Source organism: Rhodnius prolixus, unplaced genomic scaffold (assembly GCF_049639745.1).
Source record: "Rhodnius prolixus isolate KJV_2025 unplaced genomic scaffold, Rpr scaffold_12, whole genome shotgun sequence".
NCBI classification, from domain to species: Eukaryota; Metazoa; Arthropoda; class Insecta; order Hemiptera; family Reduviidae; genus Rhodnius; species Rhodnius prolixus.
The window spans coordinates 10,123,064-10,138,767 of record NW_027411635.1 but is presented as its reverse complement, the minus strand read 5'-3'; the positions used below and the strand labels follow the sequence as shown (position 1 = coordinate 10,138,767).

The following is a 15,704-nucleotide window of genomic DNA, read 5'->3' as shown; positions in this document are numbered from 1 at the left end:
ACTCTATGATCTGGGTACGTTTAATTCCTAAGTATGTGCAATAACTAAAAATAAATACAAAATCACAACACTTGCCGTTACAAAGGGTAAAATAGAGCATCTTTGCCCTAGTTTCTATGGCCCTCTACCCCGAAACTGAAACCACCAAAATTCTTCAGGAAAAATAAAGTAGAAATCATTAAAATAAACAAATACTTCTCAATATAAATTATTTCTCGTCTTACTACCGCTTACGCACAGCGTCACTATACTCTAACTTCTTACGCAACGGGTCACAGATACAGCTAGTTGGGCTAATCTCATTTTTTTTTAATTGCCCGAAATAAAGTTTATGAATGGTCAGTGCACGGAAAACAACAGTTGGCACAACAAACATAAGAATTTAATGCCAAATCTGATTTATTTATTTTTTCAGTCGAATCTAGCAAATCGGATACAACGACTTCTCAAGAAGACACAAGCTGTTGTAATTCAGGTAAATAATTTAGCATATGAACTGTTAATTAAGGGAGTAAGACCTTGACTAGAGTCCCATATCAACTATGGATTGATCCACTAACAATGGTACATACAACAATTGCCATTTTTAATGCTGAATCTGTTGTTTCTTTTTTTGGTGCAGTCGTATCAAGCGAATCTGGCAGTGCAATTTCAAAAGAAGACAAATGCTTATGTGATTCAGGTAAATAATTTAGCATTTGAACTGGTAGTTAATTAGGGAGGAAGACATTGACTAGAGTCCCAGATCAACTATGGAATGATCCACTAACAATGGTTCATACAGCAATCGCCATTTTTAATGCTGAATCTGCTGTTTCTTTTTTTGTTGCAGTCGTATCAAGCGAATCTGGCAGTGCAATTTCTACAGAAGACAAATGCTTATGTGATTCAGGTAAATAATCTAGCGTATGAACTAGCAGTAAATTTTGGAAGATAACCGTGAAAACAGTCCCGTATCCACTATGGAATCATCCCAAACAATAGTTGCTCCTGTCAGTCACTAAATATTATGCAGAATCTAATGTTTATTTTTTTGTTGCAGACGTATCAATGAAATCCGACAGTTCACTTTCTCAAAAAGACAAAGGCTTATGTGATTCAGGTAAATAATCTAGTGTATGAACTAATAGCTGATTAGAGGGGAAGAATCCCGGATTCTCTATGGAATTTTCCCCTAACAATAGTTACTACAGTTATTCACTATAGATAACGCTCGATCTTATGTTTATTTTTTTATTGCAGTCGTAACAAGCGAATCTGACAGTGAGAATTCTCAAGAAGGCAAATGCCTTTGTGATTCAGGTAAATAATATACAAATGAACTAGTAGTAGATTAGGAAGGCAGACCTTGACAAGAGTCCCATATCCTTTATGGAACGATCCCCGAACAATAGTCACTACAGTCAAACACCAAACATAATGCTGAATCCGTCGTTTATTTTTTTTTTGTTATAGACGTATCATGCGCATCTGACAGTGCGAATTCTCAAGAAGGCAACGGCTTATGTGATTCAGGTAAATAATCTAGCGTATGAACTAGTAGTAGATTAGGAAGGAAGGCCTTACATGAATCCCAGAACCTGTATGGAATTTTCCCCTAACAATAGTTACTACACTCAATCACTATAGATTAAACTGGATCTAATGTTTATTTTTTTATTGCAGTCGTAACAAGCGAATCTGACAAGGAGAATTCTGAAGAAGGCAAATGCCCTTGTGATTCAGGTAAATAATATAGAAATGAACTAGTAGTAGATTAGGAAGGAAGACCTTGAAAAGAGTCCCACATCCTCTATGGAATGATCTCGAACCATAGTCACTACAGTCAAACTCCAAACATAATGCTGAATCCGATGTTTATTTATTTTGTTACAGACGCAACAAGCGAATCTGACAGTGCGAATTCTCAAGAAGGCAAATGCCTTTGTGATTCAGGTAAATAACATAACAAATGAACTAGTAGTAGATTAGAAAGGAAGAACTTAAAAGTGTTCCGGATTCTCTATGGAATGATCCCCTACCAATACCTACTACAGTTATTCAATATAGATAACGCTCGATCTTATGTTTTTTTGTTTTTTTTTGCAGTCATATCAAGCGAATCTGACAGCACTATTTCTCAAGAAGACAAAGGCTCATGTGATTCAGGTAAATAATCTGGTAAATGGACTGGTTATAGATTGGAGGAGAAGACTTTGACAAAAGTCCAGTATCCTCAGTGAAATGATGCCCTACTAATAGTTACTACAGTTAATTACCAAACATAATGATGAATCTGCTGTTTATTTTTTTGTTGCAGACGTATCATGTGAATCTGACAGTGTAATTTTTCAAGAAGACGAAGGTGCAATTTCTAAAAAAGACGAAGGCTTTTGTGATTCAGGTAAAAATTGTATCACATGAACTAGTAGTAGATTAGGATTAGATTTTGACAAGAGCCCAGAATCCTCAATGGAATGATCCCCCTAACAAATGTTACTATAGACAATTACGATACTAAATGCCGATTCCGATGTTAATTTTTTTGTTGCAGTCTCATCAAGCGAATCAGAGAGTTCAATTTCTGAAGATGACGAAGGCTTCGGTGATTTAGGTAAATAATCTAGCGTTAGAACTAATAACTGATTAGAGAGGAAGAACTTAAAAGTTTCCGGGATCCTATATGGAAAGAACCACTAAAATTAGATACTACAGTCAACAAGCATACACAATCCGAATCCGATCTTTATTTTTTTGTTACAGTCGTATCCAGCCAATGGGGGAGTGAACTTTCTAAAAATGATAAAGGCTTTTGTGATTCAGGTAAATAATCTAGCGTATGAACTAGTAGTTGATTAGAGGAGAAGACTTGGAAAAAAGTCCAGGATCCTCTGTGGATTGATCCCCTACCAATAGATAGTACAGTCAAACACCAAACATAATGCTAAATCTGATGTATATTTTTGTTGTTGCAGACTTATCAAGCGAATCGGACAGTGCAATTTCTACAGAAGACAAAGGATTTTGTGATTCAGGTAAATAATCTAGTGTTTGAACTAGCAGTAGATTTTGGAAGGTAACCGTGAAAACAGTCCCGTATCCACTATGGAATCATCCCAAACAATAGTTGTTCCTGTCAGTCACTAAACATAATACTGAATCTGTTGTTTATTTTTTTGTTGCAGACGTATCAAAGAAATCCGACAGTGCAATTTCTACAGAAGACAAATGCTTATGTGATTCAGGTAAATAATGTAGCGTACGAACTAATAGCTGATTAGAGAGGAAGAACTTGTCCCGGATTCTCCATGGAATGATCCCCTACCAATAGTTACCACAGTTATTCACTATAGATAACGCTCGATCTTATGTTTATTTTTTTGTTGCAGTCATATCAAGCGACTCTGACAGCAGCATTTCTCAAGAAGACAAAGGCTCATGTGATTCAGGTAAATAATCCGGTAAATGGACGGGTTATAGATTGGAGGAGAAGTGGACAAAAGTCCAGGAACCTCTGTGGATTAATCCCCTACCAATAGTTAGTACAGTCAAAGACCAAACATAATGCTAAATCTGATGTTTATTTTTTTTGTTACAGACTTATCAAGCGAATCGGACAGCGCAATTTCTGAAGAAGACAAAGGATCATGTGATTCAGGTAAATAATCTAGCGTATGAACTAGCAGTAGATTTTGGAAGGTAACCGTGAAAACAGTCCCGTATCTACTATGGAATCATCCCCAAACAGTAGTTGCTCCTGTCAGTCACTAAACATAATGCTGAATCTGTTGTTTATTTTTTTGTTGCAGACGTATCAAAAAAATCCGACAGTGCAATTTCTACAGAAGACAAATGCTTATGTGATTCAGGTAAATAATGTAGCGTACGAACTAATAGCTGATTAGAGAGGAAGAACTTAAAAGTATCCCGGATTCTCTATGGAATGATCCCCTACCAATAGTTACCACAGTTATTCACCATAGATAACGCTCGATCTTATGTTTATTTTTTTGTTGCAGTCGTATCCAGCGAATCTGACAGTAGCATTTCTCAAGAAGACAAAGACTCATGTGATTCAGGTAAATAATCTGGTAAATGGACTGGTTATCGATTGGAGTCTTGGACAAAAGTGCATGATCCTCTGTAGATTGATCCCCTACCAATAGTCAGTACAGTCAACAGCAAACATAATGCTGAATCTGATGTTTATTTTTTTGTTGCAGTCGTATCAAAGAAATCCAACAGTGCACTTTCCCAAAAAGACAAATGCTTATGTGATTCAGGTAAATAATGTAGCGTATGAACTAATAGCTGATTAGAGAGGAAGTACCTAAAAGTGTCCCGGATTCTCTATGGAATGATCCCCTACCACAGTTATTCACTATAGATAACGCTCGATTAAGATTAAACATAAGTGTTTATTTTTTTGTTGCAGTCATATCAAGTGAATCTGACAGCAGCATTTCTCAAGAAGACAAAGGCTCATGTGATTCAGGTAAATAATCTGGTAAATGGACTGGTTATAGATTGGAGTCTTGGACAAAAGTGCAGGATCCTCTGTAGATTGATCCCCTACCAATAGTCAGTACAATCAACACCAAACAAAATGATAAATCCGATGCTTATTTTTTTGTTTCAGTCATGTCAAGCGAATCTGACAGCAGTATTTCTCAAGAAGACAAAGGCTCATGTGATTCAGGTAAATAATCTGGTAAATGAATGGGTTATAGATTGGAGAGTTGGAGAAAAGTCCGGGATCCTCTGTAGATTGATCCCCTACCAATAGTCAGTACAGTCAACAGCAAACATAATGCTAAATCTGATGTTTATTTTTTTGTTGCAGACGTATCAAAGAAATCCGACAGCGCACTTTCTCAAAAAGACAAAGGCTTATGTGATTCAGGTAAATAATGTATCACATGAACTAGTAGTAGATTTGGGAGGGTAACCCTGAAAACAGTCCCGTATCCACTATGGAATCATTCCTAACAATAGTTGCTACAGTCACTCACTAAACATAATGCTGAATTTGATGTTTATTTTTTTGTTGCAGACGTATCAATGAAATCCGACAGTTCACTTTCTCAAAAAGACAAAGGCTTATGTGATTCAGGTAAATAATCGAGTGTATAAACCTCTTCATAGGGGAAGAACTTGAAAGAGTTCCGGAACCTGTATGGAATGATCCCCAACAATACCTACTACAGTCACATATTGTGGAGTTAAACAGGGATGTAACTTAAGTCCCTTACTTTTCTCCATATTTATAAATGATTTAAAAAAAGCCCTTAGAGGAGGGATATGGTTAAAAGATTACAATTTAAAGCTGCTTCTCTACGCGGACGACATAGTGCTAATTGCCGACGATCCAAGAGTACTTCAGCAAATGATAAACCAGTTGGAAGTTTACCTGGAAAACTGGAACCTGGTTCTTAATTTGGCCAAATCCAAGATTTTTGTCTTTAGAGCTGGTGGTGGGAAGTTGGGAAGACTAGAAAATTGGAAATTCAAGGGAGAACCTATTGAGGTAGTCAAGGAATACAAATATCTTGGTATTAAAGTATTACTTCTTTGCAATTTAAGTCACATTGGGATGACAGGGCGAGGCAGGCCGTGTTGGAATTGAACAGTGTTTGGGCTGGCCTAATTACGAATGAGTATGTAACGATTCCTGCAAAAAATGGGGTATTTAACTCGGTTTCAAGAGCTGTCCTTACGTACGGTTGTCAAATTTGGGGTGCCCAGTACTCGGAAAGATTAGAGAATGTACAGAGGCATACATTAAGAGACTGTATCGTTTGCCAAAAAATACACCCAATTATGTTCTCTACTTAGAAACAGATGCAAGCCCATTACATGTTTTTACCTTCTCAATATTTTTGAGATACATTAAAAAGATTTTGGATTTAGATGATAATCGTTTAATTAAACAATTGGCACTGGAAATAATTAGAAAACAAATTTTGTGGTCTAAAGATTTGGCCAATTGGCTTCAAGAGTTGGATTGTGAGGTTAGTTTAGATTTCCAGCCTCCTGACAGGTTTGGGGCTGAAATTAACAAGATTATTAATGCTTTGAATCAGTACTATATTAACTTTAACATTTCTAAAGCTCTTAATAATACGTACCATAAGATTTATAGTAAATTGTCTTTCAAAGTAAATTCTACTTATATTGTTTTGGATGCCTATAGCGTGGGTCTAATTATGAAAATTAGAGAGGAGCTACTTGACCTAAACTATAAGCCATATATTTAAGCAAGAATCTACAAATGCAGTATGTGCAATATGGGCGTCAATGAAGATGTATTTCACTTTCTTGGTCATTATAGAATATTGGGTTTTATAAGAAAGAAATTCTTTGACAAGATGACCTTAAAAGAAAGTGAAATGATTCTTCTATTGAATGGTTCTAATTGGCTGGCATTAATTGCCTATATTAAAGAATCTATAGCACATAGAATGTTTTTAGTAGCAAATTTCAATTATTAAACATTATTACCAACCCATGTCTCGGATGTAGTTTTGATAATTATTATTTTGATTATTATTAGTATTATTATTATTATTAACTAGTTCTTTCCTTTATAGCCCGATTCCCATTCCTTAAATTGAAAATATTTCTATTTATTTATAGTATTATAAGCTTTGAAAATGTTTTTCCTTTAAAATGTTAGCCACAATTTCCTGACAGACGATTGTATTCATGTCAGTATTCATACAATTCAAATGTTTAATTTTTATTTTTTTGTAAATATGATAATAAAGTATGTTTTCTATCTATCTATCTATCTACCTACTGCAGTCAATCACTACAGATAACGCTGGATCTTATGTTTATGTTTTTTTTTTTTTTTTGCAGTCATATCAAGTGAATCTGACAGTACAACTTCTCAAGAAGACAAAGGCTCATGTGATTCTGGTAAATAATCTAGCATATGAACTAGTAGTAGATTGGAGGAGAAGTGGACAAAAGTCCAGTATCCTCAGTGAAATGATGCCCTACCAGTAGTTACTTCAGTTAATCACCTAACATAATGCTAAATCAGATGTTTATTTTTTTGTTACAGAAGTATCAAGCGAATCTGACAGTGCAATTTCTGAAGAAGACAAATGCATATGTGATTCAGGTAAATAATCTAGTATATGAACTGATAGCTGATTAGAGGGGAAGAACTTAAAAGTGTCCCGGATTCTCTATGGAATTTTCCCCTAACAATAGGTACTACAGTCAATCGCTATAGTTTACACTGGATCTAATGTTTATTTATTTTATTGCAGTCGTAACAAGCGAATCTGACAGCGAGAATTCTCAAGAAGGCAAATGCCTTTGTGATTCAGGTAAATAATATAATAAATGAACTAGTAGTAGATTGGAGGAGAAGACTTTGACAAAAGTCCAGTATCCTCAGTGAAATGATGTCCTACCAATAGTTAATACAGTTAATCACCTAACATAATGCTAAATCTGATGTTTATTTTTTTGTTACAGAAGTATCAAGCGAAGCTGACAGTGCAATTGCTCAAAAAGACAAAGACTTTGGTGTTTCAGGTAAATAATCTAGCATATGAACTAATAGTAGATTAGGAAGGAAGATCTTGACAAGAGTCTTAGAACCGGTTTGGAATGTTCCCCTAACAATAGTTATTACAGTCAATTACTAACACTGGATCCGATTTTTTTTTTTTTTTTTTTTTGCAGCCGTGTCAAGCATATCCGGCAGTACAATTTCTCCAGAAGACAAATGCTCATGTGATCCAGGTAAATAATCTGATAAATGAACTGGTAGTAGATTAGGGGCTAAGTCTTGGATTAGAGTCACAGATCCTATAAGAAAGATTTCCCTAGCAATGGTTACTTTAGTCAATTATACCATCGTTTATGCCGAATCCGAAGATTTTTTTTTTTTTGCAGTGGCATTAAAGGATTCGAAAATTGTAATTTCGGAAGAAGACAAATGCTATTGTTATCCAGGTAAATAATTTAGCATTATAGGCTTATCTTTGGTGCCTAATAGTAATAAGTATAGTTGTATACCTTTTTAAAGGCGTAACAACATCCTTGAGCACTTATCTGATTCCAAGTCAGTAAAATATTCATTGCTGACTCTTTCGTTATAATAACTGCAAATGATTTTCTATATAAAATAAATATATTTTAAATGCTTACAGCTTCTACAGAAAATCTGTTTCGCTTTGCGGGTATAAAATGGATACGAAAATTGATGTTTACTATTAACCACACTGCTGGCCCATTCTTTTTTTTTTCTAATTCTGTATATTTTATTTTATTTTTGTCGTTGTTAATAGAATCAGAGGGGCCTGCTGCAAATACTTCATCTTTACTAACAGAAGGATGTGCATGCTTAAGGAAACTTGAATTAGGTGTGTATTAAGAATTTTAAAATATTTGTTTCCAAACACTCATACCACTTTCTTTTCCCACTTTTTCTTCGATCAGAAGTGAAGTGCAGACAAAAAGCAAAAGCGGATGGAAAACGGTGGCAAGTATTGGTTGAACCAGGTGGACGAGTTCCACCTAATCTGAAAAGAAAGGACGGTGTGGCCTGCTTCTGACTGCTCACGGGTCATGATTATTTGCAGACCCACCTATATCGCATTGGGTTGGTGACGGACCCGACCTGCACTCTGTGTGGAAGAGAGGACATGTCCTCCGAATACCTTGACTTGTGTCCTTCTATCGAAGACATAATACTATTTTATCGGACGATATCTACAAAAAAAAAAAAAAATTGTGTACTGGGAAACCCGACGTCGGATGGCAGAACTGCCGTGACTTACGGGTAGCGAAGTTAAAAAAAAAAAAATTCCTTCAATTCTTAAACTCCTAGAGAGTTTATTGGTTGTAAAAACCAATTTTGCACGTCGATGAACGTCTGTGTAATAATTTGGATAAGTAAAAATTAAATAAAATTTGTCATTGAAATAGTGGTTTGATATGTAATTTGATTGATTGATCTGCTTTAAAATGTTTTTTCGCTTTAATTTCGAATTTTCTTTCATAATCAGAAGTTTGCAAAAAATGAAAAATTTCAATAGAATGTAGAACAGTAGTTTTTTTTTTTTCTTTTTTCTCGCATATTTAATACGTTTTGCTTTGGAGCCTAATAGATATAGATACGATTATAAGGGAGTAACAACATTCTTGGGCACTAATCTAATTCCTATTCAGTAAAATTGCTGACTTAATATTAACGGAAACTGCAAATGATTTTCTAAATAAAATAAATATATTTTATATGCTCACGAATTCTACAAAAAATCTGATTCGCTTAGCGGGTATAAAATAGGTACGAAATTGATGTTTACTATTAACCACACTGTTGGCCTATACTATTTTTTTCTGATTCTTTTTTCTTTTTATTTTGTTATAGAATTAAAGACGTCCGTTGCAAAGACTGTTACTTTTCCAGAAGAAGGATGTTCATGCTATCCAAAAAAACGTGAATTTTGTACGTATTGAGAATTTTTATAAATTTATTGTCAATCACTCGCACCACTTCTTTTCGCCCTAATATATTTAAGTTCCAACAAAGAACAGTATTGGTTCTAAAAACCAATTTTTCACGTCTGGGAGTTAAATATGTGTAATAACCAGGATAACTAAAAAATTTTTCTCAATCTTATTTCAAATCCATTCACTTTATTCATTCAACACTCTTTCTCTCACTTGTCTGCCAGATGTCATGTTACACTCAGTAGGTTTCCAAACGCATCATTTACTCTTTACTCGTCCCATATGAATTTACGCTTATCTTATTTGCTCGTTCATTCATCTTCATTAAATCTACCCGTTCACATTCCTTCTCTCATTGCAGAGTATATTGATTCTTACTCACCGATGCACTCATAACTTATCTAATTCACTCATGCATTCATTCTTTGACTATTTCACTCTACCATTTAATATTCAATTAATTCTCTTAATTATGCGTTCACTCTATTAATTATTTACTTCACACTCATTCACATTATTTTTTTCTGTTCTAGTTAAAAAACAAGCCAAGATCAACAAGAAAAAGCGCAAGACCGCTCTTCTTGAGAAGGCCGCCATGATTCTAGCCAAAGTGGATCTTAAGCTAAAGAAAGGTACAAGACTACATGCATACACCATAAATTACTTGTTAGTTCTAAATAAAATAAATATATTTTATATGCTCACGAATTCTACAAAAAATCTGATTCGCTTAGCGGGTATAAAATAGGTACGAAATTGATGTTTACTATTAACCACACTGTTGGCCTATACTATTTATACTATGGTAAATATCTACCACTTAGATTTTACATTGTAAAAGGAACTAAACAAATCTACCACCCTACTTTCAAAGAAAACTAAAGCATGTTACATTTGCCAAATTGTCTATAAAGTAATGATATGTACTGATCTATCACTTTTATAGTATTAAGGTAAACCGCAGACATGCATCATCTAATGTGTCCCCAAGTCAGTACTATGTATAATACTACTACCTATATGAAGAAGAGTTAATACTATGCACACAATTACCAGCTTTAACAAAATTTAATGCGGTGAACTTTTTATTTTTTAGAGAACAAAGTTATGATTTATGATGAAGAAACTAAGGATATTCTGCCAAGGCACATGAGGAAAGGTAAAAACATAGTTTATTTGCTTATTACTTTGAAGATTCTTTGGTGTAAGCCACATTGGAAGCTGAATCTATGCCAGTAAAGCTTTATTTAGACTATCCAAAATTTGAGTAAATAGGTATTAACTCAATTTGTTTTTGTTTTTCAGCCAAATTTGCGCGCAAAGCTGCTGAATTAAAGGCTAAGGATAACAGCAATCTCTGTGAGTTAAACTTTTGATCATTTGTCACTGGGCGGGGGCTGTAAGTAAAGCGGAAATATTGAAAACAAAAATGCTGCCTTCAGGAAGTTAAGCAATTCGCAATCAACTAAATAGCTTAGTTTTAAGAGTTTTACCTTTAGAATTAAACCGTCCTGACTATGCGTCATAGTGTTTTTTAGTCCCAGCATAGCTTTAATCCCTACACTAGGCCCTGGTCCAACCTAGGCTATATTGAACCTTAATGTAAGACCCATAATATTAGAAAATAAAATTTGTACTTTTTTCATTTTACAACCAATTTTTTTACATATTAAGTCTGTTGAAAATGTAGACTATAATTGTTTACAACTTGAACCTTTTTGGTAGCTAACAAATCCAAGACCTTCCTATACCATTACTAGTTTTACAGGCAAAATACTCTGAACATTCTGTTGTTATTTGTCTTATAATTGTATATAGTACTTACTTATAAAAGTAGGACTTGGTGAAGAAAAGAGATGTAAGCTTGATCATTTGCAGTTCAAAAGTCAAATCCTCCATGATGTATTTTTTTGGCTTACCGTATGTTCCTTTTTGAAAGTAAGGTCCCGGTGTCCCAGTCAATGTATCATTTTTTCCGATTGTTTGATAAAAATAGAAAAGTACCCAATAGAATGCAGGTGTAAGCAGCTATGTGATGTACATTTCTCTCTATCAATGAGAATTAAATCTGTAAAGTGTTCTCTCCACTGGAAGTATACTTTCTGTAGTTCAAAAAGTCCACTTTTTTTCTCTATCGCTCAGAGAAACACACGCTCATCCCTTTAGCAAGCAACCATCAAAACAGAGTAAGTGTCGACTTTGTCGGCACAATTATATGGTATAATTAAAGGGAAATCAGTTCTTAGATTTATTTGTGAGAACATACTTTTTCTTGGATATTTGAACATCATATAAAATAATTAAAGTTATTTAGTTTTATAAACGCTTCTAATTTATCAAGTAAGGAAATAAGCCTTTTTTAGTTATTACAATTCCGCTATTTACCTATTGAGGCAATTTTCTCGACAATCGCATGTTTTATGTTTAAAACATAATTACGAGACAATTCTGAGTTCCATTGAGTTTTATCCTTATAATAACAGACAAGCTAATAAATTAAGTCAAACCCTTTCATGATTTCTGCTTCCTACATCTTTTTTTTGTCTTGTTACAGACCAAACATTGCCAAAAATCAACGCAAGAATGTGTAAAAAGCTTTATGGTAAAATTAAAGGTAAACAATATATTTAAATAAATAAATTCATCAATCGAATAAATCAAATTGATGAGATATTTTTTTCTTTATTTATTGTAGAAAAACTGAAAAAACCAAGATTCCAGTCAGTCAGAATAGCCGTTAGAATTGGCTTTATGAATGGTAAGTGGTTTGAGAACTGTTTTCCTAAGGCACTTTCTTAAATAAGTCATACTTCAAACGAAAATGCCTAGGAGTTATAGATTTATTTAACGGTTGCTGGCAAAAAAATTATAAAAAAATGTTTTATTTCGTTTATCCGCAGGTCGACTCAAGTACATGGTGTACAAAATTCCACAAGGAAAGAATGGTGAAAAGATCCGTGCGAAGGCAGAAAATAATCCAGATGTCTTTATGTACCATATCACGCATGGTAAGCTTAATCTATATTTGTTAATCCTTAAAAATGTCGGAAATAAATAAAAATTGGCTAGATTCCAATAATGTTCTTACACACCCAAACATATTTCTAGTAATTCCTTCCATTCATATCGTAAAGTTTTTCTATCTTTTTACTAAAAACTTCACAACTACAACTAGTGCCTGCCACTAGTTAATTTAAATAATATGTGGGTTTGATTAAATAATAAAACTCGCTAAATTTGTAAGTAATAACCTGATTTATTAACACATTAACATTAATCACATTAACATTTACTAGCAACTAACGCTATTCATTACAGTTACCATTTACAACAGTCACAACAGTTTACTGTTACTTACACACTACGTAACGCCACAAAACTGTTCCCCGACTGACCACTGATCCGCACTGCACCGAATTGCACTAGTCTCTGCTGCACTAACAAAGCTCTACTCACTAACTGATTAACCGCCTAACTGGCTAACTCTGAAGCACTCCGCAACACTGACTCTCTCAAAAACTGTCACTTCAAAGTGTCTCTCCAAACTAACTTTCCAAGACTGACTCAAAGACTAACTCAAAACTAACCTCAAAGACTAACTCAAAACTCACTCAATAACTTGACTAAAAACTGACTTCTCCAGCTGTGTCTGCCTCCCTTTAACTGCGACTGCCCCACTCCGTCTTTCTCACGCCCACCGGCCGCTCATTGGCTGAGAAAAACACATACCATCCCAACTGGGGCCGCCCTCTACCAGCTCTCTGTCTCACTCCACTCCAACCTGCCGCTCATTGGCTGGAAAACACATACTGCCACCACCCCAACTGGGGCCTTTCTCTTAGCTGGCTTTTACACAGCGGTGGACCGTTACAGGCTACGGTCACTAAACTCCTACAACAATCTTTCTTTTCTGGCACAGGTAGAGACCGGCCCTTTTGTTTACACAGTGGTGGCCTGTTACCGACTTTGGTCGCTCAACCCCTAGTACAATCTAGGCCTTTCTTCTCTGCCCAGGTCAACTTCGTTACAATATTATTAATTTCTTTCAAGATGACTCGTTCAAATTTATATATTTTAATCTGTTACAACAGATTCTCACATTATTTTTTTAAACTAAAATTCTTACAAGTTCTAACTCATACATTTTCTCCAAATTCCAAACTTTTGTAATTCTTATTATTCGTGTCCAGTTTGTAAAATTGTACGTTACACCAAAATTACAATTTAGTGGGAAGCTCATCCCACTCTTCAACATAAGTACCCTAAAATAAATTTTCTTAAAAAAATACAGTCAAATAAAAGTATTAGATCTAACTGTGGGAAATATACTCACTAAGCCTCGTCTCGCCTCTAATTGCTCTGTTACCTTGGCGCCGATTGAACCTAACTGTATCATAATCTAAAAGATTTTTTTTTGAAACTGAAAAATAAAAATTGATTTATTATTTTTAATTTCTGTTTAAGTTAAGGCGCGTCAACATCTGAGGTTTTTGGCGCCTTTTATTTTTATTATTTTTGTTTATTTATTTATTTTTTCCTTGTCTATTTGTCAAAGCGACTTAGACCTTTAATTATTGTTATGATTTTTAACAGTCAACATCCTTATCCTGTACTTTGTGTATAATTGTATTTTAGGTCGGAACTAACTTTAGTTTTATTTTTTTTGTAGATAAAGTGGTGCCCTATGTTCCATTGCCAAAAAGAAAGCGCAAACCTGGTTAGTATAAATAAAATCATGCTGAAATATCCTCTAGATTAGTACTTTTCATAATGAGACACTGGTTAAATGAATTTCCAGCGCAGCTTTTGACTTCAAGTCTAAAATCTCTTTATTGATGTATTGTCAGAACAGTCTGCTCCAACAATTTCTTGGGACTTACAGCTTCTACAATTATCTTAGTTCTGAAATTTACAATTCTCTGTTGTGAGAAATATTGTAAGATTTATCCAAGGTTCTAGGCCAGGATATCTGTCACTTCTAGAAATAAGCTCAGAATTAATATACTTGCTCTTTAAGGATGGCCAATAAAAGCTTTTGTATGCAGTCTGGTCCGCCAGATCTATGGGTTATTGAGCTTTTTCAGCTCCATCTCATAATATTTTGCGTGAAGAGAATATGACCAAGTTTCAAACACCCATGAATAGGAAATGTTCTATGATGTGGCAATGACGAAGTGCGTGACACCCTTCCAATACATGAAAAACTGTAAGTTTTTTCCAGCACCACGAGCACCTCGGGTTTTTAGCCCCTAGGAGGAGGTAAGCTGAGTCACTCGTGTATCCTTAACCTAAGCCTTGTTATTATCACCAATTCTCGCCGCGGGTTCTTAGACGGTATAAATTGCACTAGTGGTTTAAATTCTTTCAATTTTTCTGAATACGATATCTCACTGATGTAGGCATTTTCTATTTAAGATTTTATTTTTTGTGAATTTGCAAGTCAGTGGGGAAAATGGGTATGGCGTTTGTGGTTGCAGGCAGCATTGGATGCTTCCTGATCTGCTTTTTTGTTGCTAGATATGCCTATGTGGCCTGGCCCCCATGCAAGTATAACTTCTTGCCCACTAATGTTTAATTGAAGCAATCAGAGGTCCACGAACATTCGGCCGCACGCAACAACATCTCAATGACGAGGCACATTGGCTGTATGAGCGAACCAATTTTTTCTCCTTATGTCGAATCTCACAGGTGTGATAAAGTCAGACCTGGAGATGGAGCTATCCACTTTAATGGGATAGTAGTCACTTAGGTAGTCTTATAGCGTGTTCCATTCTAGATAAACTGTTAAGCTGGTTCTAAGAACTGTTATGCTTAAATCAACAAAGTTCTAGAGTACACACTAAAAAAAGTTGCGTCATCGTTGTTCAGTAGGAATAAATTATGATTATCAATCATCTCTTCTAAGGTCTTGCTTCGTGTACCGGTTCTACCATAACCGGTATTGTGAGAACTCAAAATCTCCCATAACTAATACCGTCGCTGGCTGTTGAAAGAGCAGGTCCTTCAGATCACCCCTTTTCCAATGTAACATCTAATGTAATACCTAGCATGTAACACAGAGTGATCTGCAACGCTGTCGTTGGACGCCCGGCATGAGCTTAAAGATGGTATTCAGAGTAAGCCACCGGCTAGGGATATTGTCCCGTACAAACAGCAACTCCGCCGAGCGCCTTCCCATCATCAGGCTGCACCTTCTTAATGTAGGGGACATACCCAGGGATCCGTATAGAATGCGCCGGACGCAATTT

General features: G+C 35.1%; 1 protein-coding gene across 5 annotated transcripts in view; it reads left to right on the top strand.

Moving 5' to 3' along the window:
* The window catches only part of LOC141461911 (uncharacterized), a 42,325-nt gene that overhangs the window by 2,721 nt on the left and 23,900 nt on the right, over window positions 1–15,704 (top strand). For all 5 annotated transcript variants that reach the window (XM_074143363.1, XM_074143361.1, XM_074143364.1 and 2 more), the window contains exons 4-41: window positions 416–475; window positions 623–682; window positions 833–892; window positions 1,043–1,102; window positions 1,243–1,302; window positions 1,456–1,515; window positions 1,666–1,725; window positions 1,876–1,935; window positions 2,089–2,148; window positions 2,300–2,383; window positions 2,534–2,593; window positions 2,743–2,802; window positions 2,955–3,014; window positions 3,165–3,224; window positions 3,369–3,428; window positions 3,578–3,637; window positions 3,789–3,848; window positions 3,999–4,058; window positions 4,203–4,262; window positions 4,415–4,474; window positions 4,619–4,678; window positions 4,823–4,882; window positions 5,033–5,092; window positions 6,841–6,900; window positions 7,049–7,108; window positions 7,260–7,319; window positions 7,471–7,530; window positions 7,681–7,740; window positions 7,894–7,953; window positions 8,289–8,363; window positions 9,374–9,451; window positions 9,990–10,088; window positions 10,553–10,615; window positions 10,762–10,815; window positions 12,011–12,070; window positions 12,152–12,214; window positions 12,357–12,464; window positions 14,126–14,173. In XM_074143363.1, the coding sequence (XP_073999464.1) occupies window positions 416–475; window positions 623–682; window positions 833–892; window positions 1,043–1,102; window positions 1,243–1,302; window positions 1,456–1,515; window positions 1,666–1,725; window positions 1,876–1,935; window positions 2,089–2,148; window positions 2,300–2,383; window positions 2,534–2,593; window positions 2,743–2,802; window positions 2,955–3,014; window positions 3,165–3,224; window positions 3,369–3,428; window positions 3,578–3,637; window positions 3,789–3,848; window positions 3,999–4,058; window positions 4,203–4,262; window positions 4,415–4,474; window positions 4,619–4,678; window positions 4,823–4,882; window positions 5,033–5,092; window positions 6,841–6,900; window positions 7,049–7,108; window positions 7,260–7,319; window positions 7,471–7,530; window positions 7,681–7,740; window positions 7,894–7,953; window positions 8,289–8,363; window positions 9,374–9,451; window positions 9,990–10,088; window positions 10,553–10,615; window positions 10,762–10,815; window positions 12,011–12,070; window positions 12,152–12,214; window positions 12,357–12,464; window positions 14,126–14,173 (2,412 nt within the window). The remainder of the gene's footprint in view (window positions 1–415; window positions 476–622; window positions 683–832; window positions 893–1,042; window positions 1,103–1,242; window positions 1,303–1,455; window positions 1,516–1,665; window positions 1,726–1,875; window positions 1,936–2,088; window positions 2,149–2,299; window positions 2,384–2,533; window positions 2,594–2,742; window positions 2,803–2,954; window positions 3,015–3,164; window positions 3,225–3,368; window positions 3,429–3,577; window positions 3,638–3,788; window positions 3,849–3,998; window positions 4,059–4,202; window positions 4,263–4,414; window positions 4,475–4,618; window positions 4,679–4,822; window positions 4,883–5,032; window positions 5,093–6,840; window positions 6,901–7,048; window positions 7,109–7,259; window positions 7,320–7,470; window positions 7,531–7,680; window positions 7,741–7,893; window positions 7,954–8,288; window positions 8,364–9,373; window positions 9,452–9,989; window positions 10,089–10,552; window positions 10,616–10,761; window positions 10,816–12,010; window positions 12,071–12,151; window positions 12,215–12,356; window positions 12,465–14,125; window positions 14,174–15,704) is intronic.